We start from the raw sequence: 11747 nt of genomic DNA on the forward strand, positions 1-11747 counted from the left end.
GGTAGAGGGGTTGGTGAAAGAATAAAGAATTGTAAAAAACCAAAAGTAATGGAGAGAATTGAAGGAGAGAGAATATCAAATTAATATTGTTGGATCCACTTAGTGAGAGAAATTAATTAAATTAAATATTGTAAAAGATTTCCAAATAAGGAAATGGAGCAAATATTTAAAAGCGGCCGAAAAAGAAAAGTGGAACAAGTATTTAAAAATGGAGGGAGTATCTTTTGATCATATTATGTCAAATCTCTTTTTCTATAATTGTCAAACATATTCACCACATGCTTAGGTAGGCGACTTCATTTGACGCCTATAATAACTAAATCTTAATATGGTAACATACAGAGATCTTCATAAATACCCGTATCAATGTATGGATGACTCCTACACATCTCCCAACAAAATTCTAAAGAGGTAGGAAATCCTATGTCAGCCAGCAAAACCTATTACATGTACACCACGTATTAAACAACCTCAAGTCCCACAAAAAAAAGCTACAAAAGTCATTTGCTCTTTGTTAGACTAACAGGAAACTCATCTTCTGATTTTCTATTCCACATATAGTTTGCAGCTTCAAGCCACCTTGGATGGACTAAAAATTTGCCATGCTGAAGTGCCCAACGCGACTTATCTGTACCAGCATCAGTTGAAACAACATGTGTAACGGAGGAATCAACTTCAATGGAGCACTTTGCTCCTAACTGTTCAGCCATCTTCCACAGATGGTGGTTCGCAGCTTGGTATTTTGTTGGAATAACTCTACTGAATACTATCTTACAATCTTTGAGGACCTCCTTCCGTATTTGTTTCAATACCTGCACCATCAATATAATATTCACTTAATTTGATGATGGTGAGATTCAGGTTAATAACAAAATCATATCAAAGACGCCAGCAAAGAAGCTCAATTAAGTCCTTCAGAAATAGTCTAGAACAACATTAAAAAAAAGCATCATCAATGTAAATGTTAAATTGTTATTCTTGATTGAGACATAATCACATACAATGCACATGATCAAATTATTGAACTCTCAAACATTTAAATCCACTTACAAGAACACACCTATGGCGGACAATCAATATATGGACATTTCATTCTTGGAGGCTAAGAAGAAACTACAAAATAGACAAAATTTTGAAACCATTTTTAAGATAATAATGATGGTATTCAAAATTGCAAGATCATACGAAATATAATTAAGACTAACAAAAATCAAATCATTGCAAAGATAATGGGATGGTGAGAGTACTAAACAGGAAAATAAAATTCAAACAAGGTGAAGCCATGGTGCTGAATGCTGATGCACTATGGAACTGTAAACTTGTAAAGAGATGTGTAAATTGAGTCCAAGGTTGCCAAAAAAAGGCATACAGTGGCAGAACACTGAACACTGAACACTGGCAATAAGATTGTCTTATCAATTTTACATGGCTCTTGTTTATCAGTTTACGCTGATGACATTAATCTTACTCTGGTTACATTAACCAACCAGTGCCAGCCAATGCACCTCAATGATAACCCAATCAAACTACAAGTAGTGAAAATCAAACTCACTTATCTTACCAACATCAACAGTTCAACCTCACCCTCTACTACACAGCTCCTCAGAAGATCACAGATTTCATTGCAAAAAACATAAGGTCCATCTTACCCCAAAAGACGCAAAAGGAAACGTAGAAAAGGGGAAAAGGGGAATAATGTGTCTCGTACCTATGAAACTAAAAAAAATCTGACAAATCATCTGTTATTATACCAATAAGTAGTGGCTGCAATCCATTCCCAAATGGATTGAAGTTACTTTAACTCCAATCTGACTATACACCTTACATACAGTAAAGATCCGACAGAATCAGAAACGATTCTCTACTATACATGATGCAGGGAAATAAGATACAAATGCTTCATTGCATGAAATAGTCTTTGTATTTGAGGAACGATACTAATAATCAGGTACATCATCTCATTGAGTTGGCAAGGTAAAAAATCAAGCTAGATAGTGCAATACAGCAAGCAGCCAAGCAGATGAGCTTTTTGGCGCAACCAATATCTGCTAGGATATACTAATAATCAGCCATGCTTTGTACTTGATTTGTAAGTAATTTGACACAAAGAGAATGTTAATTACTTACAACCAATATCTACTAGGATATACTCAAAATTGAAGACAAGACGATTCATATCTCCCTCTTCAATTGAACCAAAAAAAAAAAAAAAACCTTGTAAAGCAACAAATGTAAGCATCATTGTCAAAACAATCTACATTGACCCTAAAACCAAAAAGCATATAGTTAAAGTGCAAAGTCTGCAAATAATTACAAGTTTACAACAGCTTAGCAGAATAGATCTTTGCCATGCCACCACCACATGCACATGCGAAAAAGGATAGGAGAAAAGCAGAAGACAAATAAAATTAAAAACAGAAAAAGAATTATGGTTTTCGCATAACAGCTTACGTCAATAGCCAATTAGCATAATATATAACCCCTGAACAAAATCAAAGCACAAGAGGCACATAACACGAAATAGGATTTCACCTGTCTCACATCTCTTGCAGCAAAGTCATCTCCATGTTCCTACAAGAAAATTACAAGATAATAAGTCATTAAGCACAATCAAGTAGATAAAACAAGCAACTATAATCAGTAAAACAAAATTCCTTACAGGATCAAAGAATTTTTCATGAATGCTTTTAAGGACTCCTAGAACAGTTGCAAGTGCTCCATCTGCCTCATTCTCATCACCTTTCAGCTCTGATAACGACTTACAATTAAAGCCAAATTGGCGACAGCTAGAGGAAAAGTAGTGATATCTTTCCATCAAAATCAAATTCTCCTTGTGCTTTTGCCAAACCTATAGATTTTTTAAAAAATACCAAATTTTCAGGCTTACAATATACACGTCTTTCACAGTTTCCATTCCACAAGCAGAAAAATTAATTACAGAAAAAGGAAACCAGAAATTATGTTCAAATTAGGGAAGGCAATACCACAACAACAACGCCTTAATCGCAAAATAAATAAGGGATGGCAATACAAAAATAATTGTGAATACAACATTCTGATCATAATAAATTAAGATTGTTAGTCTTTAGTACCCCTCAGAACCTTGTCAAACTCCAAGTTTCAAAAAAGAACATGGTTACACGGACTTGGCACGGGTTTAAATTGACAAAGCAAAATACAAAATTTTGACAACAAACTAACATTTAGCATAATAAATGAGCATGTTGTTTTGGAAAAAGAAAGTGAATAAGTATATATAGAAGATGGTTGCAAGTAGAAACAATTATAAGCCGATTTATGCTCCGTGAGACGTGAGTAGCCATTAGACAGACTACTTTAGACAAGAAACATATTATTTAGAAAAAGAAAGAAGAATACAACCAGGAAGCAAAAAGACCTTGCAAACAATAGCAATCAAGAAAATAGAAACTCAAACCCTATTCAATGCACTTCTATCATACTTCAAATTTTAGAAATCAAGATGACTTGTTCCTTATCAAAACATCCTACTCTTAAACCTGTAATGTTATCTTTAAAATATTCTGCAGACGGTAAAAGGGTAACTAAGGTCCCAAAATGCTAAAAAGGGCCTTGCAACCCAAGGGTATACCCCTTCCTAATTGCAAAATAAGTAAACAATGTCATTTGAAAAACACATGTTAAGAAAAATTTCCCGTTAATAAAAAATAAAAATAAAAATAAAAAACAAGAGGTTTTCATCTGCATAATAAAAGAGACTTGAGATTCTAAAAATCATGCTCTTAAGCTATTGTGTACCAATTTATTAATAAAAAGGAATTAAATAACATGACACAGGGCCTACACAACTTATAATATGGGGACTAATTCATAATGCATAAAACAACGTCAACAAAGTTTACCAACAGATTACAATCAAAACCATCCTTATTTCCAAGCAACAAACACACAGCTTTGTATTAACAATACACCTAAAGAACAATAATTTGTCGATGTCTTGACAAGTCATATTTATGTTTATAATAAGGGAATTTTTCCAACTACCTAAGTACATTGAAATAATTTGCAAAACCTGCAATTCAAAATATGCACCACTAAGCTATGATTAAATTCTCTATATACCTTAATTGCTCCAACTGCTTTATTCCTAAGAGATTTTACTTTGTTCAAAGACGTTCTCCTAAAGTTAATTTCAACAATAATGTGTTGCAAGTACCCTCCCAGGCTCAATTTATGAACAAGTGAAAGGAAGATGTCTTAAAACAGCTAATATTTATGGCTATTCTTTCATTTTTAAACTGTAATTTTAGGAAACTTTGTAAATATCCGAAATAGTGGGGGTGCATTGTAAATTACGAGTAATTTAATGAACAAATATACATGCCAGAATTATGCTAACCCACATAGCCAGGACGCCCATGGTTCTAAGTATTTAGTCTGTGCCACTTTTAAGAAGGTGCCAACATTGTTCCACACATGAAAAACCAAAAAATGAAAATTTGTATAGGCCATTATAATAAATCCAATATATACAGACAACAATCAAAACAACAGGGAAACTCATGAAGTGATGATAAGACAACAATAGCACTATTAACGTCAAAATATAATTTGGAGACAATTTGTAGATATAATACAGAACAATACAATAAGGTGTGAAGAACAAGATACTACCAACTGAGCAATAAATTAATGGAAGAGAACACAGTAGCACTTACAGCTTCTGTATCATCAAGTATCAAAACAGCACTCTCTTGACCCAATACCACATCCAACCCCTTTTGATGTCTTTGAGTGCAATCAGCTTGAGAAATAACTCTTGAATTAAAATATACACTCCCAGGATCAAGAAGCTTTGCCATTTCTATCGCATAAGGGCGCTCACCCATGGTATAAATATACATTTCAAACAAGTTACTTGCTTCTTGCAGAAAAGTACGGACAAATGGCCTTAGCTTTGTCATCATGCGCATCATATCGAGTCGAAATAAACTGCCCTTTGAGATATCTGTCAGATGTGAAGTATGCACATTAGATAATAAAGGACAAACTCAAAAGTACCACTAAAATGGTTTTTCGGACAAGATGGGAGAAAATAATGAGGCGGGAAGGCTGGAAGGTGGGGGAAAAGAGGAAATGAGGCATGATACCTGAATAGACAAGAAAATTATAAGTATGCCTTGTAGACAATAAGACCAAAACAAACAACTAGCAGTAACAACAGTATTAGCATCAATCAGAATCTGCAAAGCAACTAATAATATGCCCATTTAGCCATTTACATTTCTCAACAGGGAAGCAGAGAGGCCCAAAAGCACAAGTCTCAAACCTACATGAGATGCGCAATCTCGATAAAGGCAAAAATTGATTCGATGATTTGTTTGTCTAAACAAATCCATCTTAAAGAAGACTTGTAAAATAGAGTCAACAATACAACACATTTACATATATCTTCTATTAAAATAATAAAGAAACGAGGATACATATCTCAAGCCCCAGAAAAGATGGCTGACGGTGACGCTATATAACTAAAGTCAGACTCAAAAGAAACTCGCACAATATAGCTTGTGAAAGCGCCAAATGAGAAACTAGAAGTCAATAATTTGCATGTCAGAACAGACTACAACAAGAGCAAGATTGGAAAACTGTGTATACACAACAATAAATTGTGTTCCATTTCTAGAAATGCAAATGAAACGTTGAAGCATTTGTTTTATCATTGTGATGAACATATGAAACGTGATCATGTTGACACTATGGTTTCATTTAAAACAAAAGAAAAAAATCATCAAGTAGCTGCCTGGATGCAACAGTTAAGGAGCTTTATAGGAACCAGCTTTAGGAGGGGAAAAAAAACATAGCAATGGCAATGGGCAGCCCCTAGTGTCTGTCTAAAAGATTTTGGAAGGTCAGCTATGAAGCCATTTGGCTGGAATCATCAGAACTGTGGCTTTCACTGTACAAAAAAATTTAATACAGCATCAAACATTAGAATTAGACAGCTTACAGGACAGAGAAGATCGCAGAACATTGAAGAAAATCGATAAATTGTAACATTGTTACTTATGTGCTACAGGTGTGAATATGCCATGCTATGACCTGCTTTAGTTGTATAACCTTGGTTCAACCAAGTGTCTTTGAATGTACATGTTTTTCTAACCAAAGACGGTCAATTTTTAGCAAAAGGGGCACATTGCCAATATTTTCCATTAGTGACACATACTAAGACAGTGACAGAAAGAGTGTAAACGGACCAACCTTGAAAGGAGTCCGTTTGACCCTTTAAATACTCCTCTTCTGCATTTATATCTTCTAATCGAGTTGAATTCAGCAATGTGTGATCCAAATCAAGTACTAAATACAGTTTCTTACGGCGAAGCAAAGCCTTCACATCAGCATTGCGTAACCGTGAGATCTCATCACTACCAAGTCTCAAGTCCTGCAGTTGCAATTTCTAAGGATCTCAATATACTACAAAAAACTTTTCAAGATATAATTCAGCAAAAAAACAAATAAAGGCTTTCCTATAGTAATACCATAGCACTACAGTACATTGCAATGACAATGAGCAGGAACAAAATGTAACAAAGGACGGAGATCAAATCCAATATACTCTTTAATTATTTATACGTTTATAGCTCTACAATGATTTATCGTGAATTCATTATATGTAGGTTACATTGCAAGCAAAAGTTTTGTATCATTGCGGTTTTCAGTTTTTTGGTACATGAGATCAACCTCGCTTAAGTGCGTTCAAATAGATCGGATTAGTAATACACCTTGTGAATGTATCCGAATGCAACACCATTACTGTCCTCCATTCTCTTTCCACAACAAATGCACATATCTCTCAGGAAACCCGGATGTGGACATGAATCTTTTACATCTTCATCTGGATTAGTGAAACAGTATATAGAAAATTAAAATTCGACGTTAAAATTCAATATATATACAAAGAAAACTCTTTCAAAAAAAAATAGCTTTATTATCAATCAATTCAGACTTTAAAACAGACCTATCTCTTCTTCAGCCACCACATAGGAACTTGAACTTTGCACCTCCTCCCCGTTTTTGATTTCCGACACTTTGCGTCTTTTGATCCTAATAATTGAAGCATTCAATAGAAATTAGAATTTTAAACTAATTGCAGATTGATAGAAAGGAATAGAATAACATATCTGACAAAAAACGCTTACCCAAATTCATAGTATCATAAGAGCCATCAATTAAACTAATTATACCTAAAAATATATGACGAAAGCAATAGGGAAAAAAAAAAAAAGAAGAAAAGTTTCATAATTTGATTTCAGAATGTCTAAAATTAAATCAAGAGGAGTAAAAATTCAATTGAAAAGGGGAACAAAAGATAATCCAAATAGTATACTTGATATAACCTTTCAACTTCGTCATCATTATCTTCATTAGCATCAATGTCTTGATCTGGGGATTGATCAGAGGAGGCAGAGTCTAACTCAGCATCAAGAATTGCCAAAAAATCATCACTACTTGATGAATTAACAGGAGAATCAGTTGCAACACTCATCTGCAACACTCACAATTGCAACGAAAATGATTTAATGCCAAATATCAATTGATAATTTGAGCCGAATTAACAATTATTATGCAAGTTTACTAAAAAAAAATACTGATGATTGAGCCGATTCAGCAATTACGAAAAACCCAAAAATATTTGTATTTCGACAAACGAAAAACCCTAAAATTATATCGACGAACGAAACCTAAGAAGGAGCTAAACCGAAAAAGATAAGAGAAAAACCCAAAAATACCCCCAAGCAAATAAAAATTGTTTGACTGCCTAATTGCCTTATCTGATTAAAATTATGTTTATGCCCCAAATTCGATCATACAACCGGTTGTACAACCCAAAGATATGCGATCGTTATTGTTTACGGGGGATTCACATGTTAGTTCAATCAGCTGGAATGAGTACTTGCACAAAAAAATATTCCTTGTCGAAATTTTTACCTCCGAAGCTCAAGTTAGTAACAGGAAATAAATGTCAAGAGAGAAGGGGGAGGAAAATAGGGTGATGTGAAAAGTGAATTGTGTTTTTGTGGGAGAAGTATTGGGTATTTATAGGTAAATCTTTCCCAAATTGTAAGAACATGACTGGCTAAGGAAGACACTGACAAGTGTTCCCTTTCTTGGGCTCTTTTTGGGTCTTTCGCTAATTTGTCCTTTTCCTTTTCACATTATCTGTTTTGGCCCTCTTTGGGAAAATTTAACAGAAAAAAACTTATGAAATTTCCATTTTGCGAGAAAACACCTTATAAATTATTATTTTTTGCGAGATGAAACCTTAAACTTAAAAGTTTTTACAAGATGAAACCTGATGCCACTATTCCAGTGTTGACCTTGCAAATTTTAATAAAATATCTAACTAATTAACCTAACCTTAAATAAATCAACCCTCTAATTCCATTTTCTTCTTCTTCTTCCACCAAACCAACCCTAAACCTCGAATAAGCTCTAATAATAGACTTTAAAACTTGGTTTATTAATTTAATTACATTGATTAGGATATATGGTCAACGTCATTAAATCGCGGTCAACACCGGAAAACTCACCTCGGGTTTTATCTTGCAAAAAAAATTCAAGTTTAAGGTTTCATCTCACAAATAAAATTTTATAAGGTGTTTTCTCACAAAATGAAATTTTATAAGGTTTTTTTTTGATAAATTTTAGTGTCTTTTCGTGATTTGCCCCTCAAAAGGACAATTATACCCGTGTGCTAAGGGAAAATGGGCTTTTGACTCAATCCCTTTCTTCATTAAACAGCGGTTTCCAGCTGATATTTTCACAACGGATATTTTCCTACATGCTCAAACATAATCAAAAACAACCTTACATTTTCACGTTAGAAGCCCAAGCAATCTAATAACCTTAATTGAATTAAAGAAATCCAAAGATTAAGTGCTTTGTAACTAAATTGACTAGCTACTATCTAGATAACCTTCACTAGCGCAGAAAGATGGTAGATACATAAAGCTCCACAACTGAATTTTTAGTAAGTTAGCAATTGCAGGAAGTGTACTCCGTTTATATCATTGCAAAGATAAAAGAACGATATCAAAAAAATAACATTGAAGTCCTTGATGTATGACAATCAATTGCCATTGAAGTTCTTCAAATACAAATACAATGAGTTATCAACACATTCAAATCACAATAAAAGGCAAATTAGCAATTACACTTCAAACTACTCCACAAATTATCACAAAATAATATAAATAACTAATGGAAAGTTAAATTTCTAAGCCAATGATATCTCCCTAAAACTACCCTAAACTCTTCAACGAAACATTTCAAAGTATAATTTCAGAAACAAATTCTCCATCAAAGATTTTGAACAACAAATGCAATTTTTTTCCATGAATGCTAATAAACCCTAAATCATAGAACTAGAAAAATATGAATTCATACAATAAGAAGATAATTTCTAATTGAATAAAATAAAACAAAGCCATAAAACCCTAACCTTGAAGAGCGACAGTTATGGCGATTATTTGCAATGGAAATTGCGCTTAGAATAGGTGGTTAGTTATGATTGGCAGTCGAATTTACAAGTTAAAGTGGTGGTTGGCAGCGAATTGTATTGGTGGGGTCTTGGGTAATGGTGAATTGATGGAATTGTAGTGCTTTCGATTCTGATGGTGTTATACTGAAGCCTTTTCAGGATAGTAGAGCATAGTAGAGCAGATTTCAACATTATTATTAATACTATTATTATTATTAAGTGCATATACCATTGATTTAGGTGAGTGAAAGTATAAATAATGTGTGTCATATTTAACATATGTTAATAGTAGAAAGATTGACAACAGTTTATTCATATTCATTTCACAAAAAATTTAAAATAAAATAATTTAATGAATAATAATAATTTTACTTATAAATATGTCTTAATCATATATTTTTAATCCTCAAAATAATAATGATATATAAAGTACTACTTGAAAACAACCTCTTTTTTTTAATTCTTAAATTGTATGGAAAGAATTGAAAAATGATTCAACTCAATGAACTAACAATCAATACCCACATTAAATGTTTCTATACATTGTGATTCTAATATCAAATGTTTATAAAAAGAAATTGTTATTATTATTATTTATTTTTTTGAAAGAATTGTTATAATTATTAGAAATTATTAATTAATAATATTATAAATATTAATTCTTAATAGTTTGAATTATTAAATATTATTATTGATAATTATTATTATGATTATGATTAATAAATATTAATTATTATTAATATTAATAATTATTATAATTATTTTTAATATTAATAATTATAATTATTTAAAATAATAAATTATTATCATCAATACAATATTAATTATTATTATTAAATATTAATTATTATTGTTATTATTAATTATTATTTGAAAATAGAGCAAAATAGAGCAGATTTCTTTTGAACATATTTCTTTTAAGCAGAGCAGAGCAGATTTGATCTTAGCAGAGCAGAGCTCAGCAGAGCAAAGCAGAGCAGAGCACAGCAACTCTAAAGAACGGTGCCTGACTAGACCTTTGCGATACGAGATATGAGCAATGTCACTATTCCACCACTTTAACCTCTGAAAACTATGGTCATTCGATGGTTACGAAAATAGACTTGGTGCACAATAACTTTGTGCACCCAATCATCTATTATATTAATCATTTGAAAAGTAATTATATCATCCATTTCATTCAAAAGTGAATTTATCATTAAAAAAAGTATCAAGTAATAATCTATATATATATATATATATATACGGGAGTTTTTTTCCCGAGTCTTTAGAGAGCCACGTAGGATTTAATTTTTTCAGCGCGCCATGTAGGATCATAAATTTTAGTGGTAGCCAATTACATACGAGATTATTAATTTCTTTTAGAATAAAATAATTTAAATGACACGTAAGCAAAATTGGCGAATGAGATTTCCCGGTTTAAATATAAAATATTATCTTTTGATGTTAGGAATTTTATCTAAATATATAACAAATTTTAGCACATAAATATATGTATAAAAAAAATTATTTTAAAAAATTCAAACAAACTGTGCATCGCACGGGCTTCATCTAGTTATACTAGTTTAGGTCTCGTGCCACGTACGGTTATTTTTTAAAAAATAATATCAACTTTCGAAAATAATTGGTTATTTTACAAAAATAATAAAAAAATAATAATAATAAATATACACTACTGTGATGTGAATTCTAATCAATAAATAAACAACTATTTTTTATTAGAAAAAAAATATGAAAACTTTCTTGAAGTAAATTAAAATATGTCGCAAATTATGTTAATTTTTTTTTACTATAGTCATAAATGTTAGTGTGGAAAGGTATATCAAATCTTTTTTATTCAAACTAAGTTTTGTTATTAACATATGTAAGAAATTATATTTGTATAACATTTTATACTTATTTTTTTTTGGAAAAAAATAAATAAAAAAAATAAAAAATAGGACATATCAGGAGATGACACGTGTTATTGCTAGTGTGTCTTTTAGTATATAGTTATTGATCATTGATGATTGATTATCAATAGATTAATATAACATCTGACTAAATTGTTTAAAATATGACTATATAATTCAAAATATGACTCACAAAATAATTATATCATCTAAAAAAAGTGATTATATCATCCAAAATGTGACTATATTATTTTATTTAGAGTGTCAAATATTGGATCTACCATAGTTAGTTAGTTTTTTTTTTTTTTTTTTTTTTTTTGTGAACACGAGAGACAAGC

At 31.6% G+C, this 11747-nt stretch overlaps 1 protein-coding gene across 1 annotated transcript; it reads right to left on the reverse strand.

The window, feature by feature from the left end:
* Window positions 1–207: 207 nt before the first annotated feature.
* On the reverse strand, window positions 208–9615 carry LOC145574082 (RNA polymerase II C-terminal domain phosphatase-like 4). The gene is made up of 9 exons (XM_081631813.1): window positions 9479–9615; window positions 7374–7522; window positions 6995–7080; window positions 6759–6871; window positions 6238–6418; window positions 4698–4987; window positions 2660–2848; window positions 2533–2571; window positions 208–812 (listed from the first exon to the last, which is right to left on the reverse strand). Exons 2-9 carry the CDS (start codon window positions 7520–7522, stop codon window positions 501–503), a joined length of 1359 nt encoding a protein of 452 aa, XP_081487939.1. The 5' UTR covers window positions 9479–9615; the 3' UTR covers window positions 208–500.
* Between the last annotated feature and the right edge of the window lie 2132 nt (window positions 9616–11747).

This window comes from Chenopodium album, chromosome 13 (genome assembly GCF_948465745.1).
Source record: "Chenopodium album chromosome 13, dcCheAlbu1.1, whole genome shotgun sequence".
NCBI classification, from domain to species: domain Eukaryota; kingdom Viridiplantae; phylum Streptophyta; class Magnoliopsida; order Caryophyllales; family Amaranthaceae; genus Chenopodium; species Chenopodium album.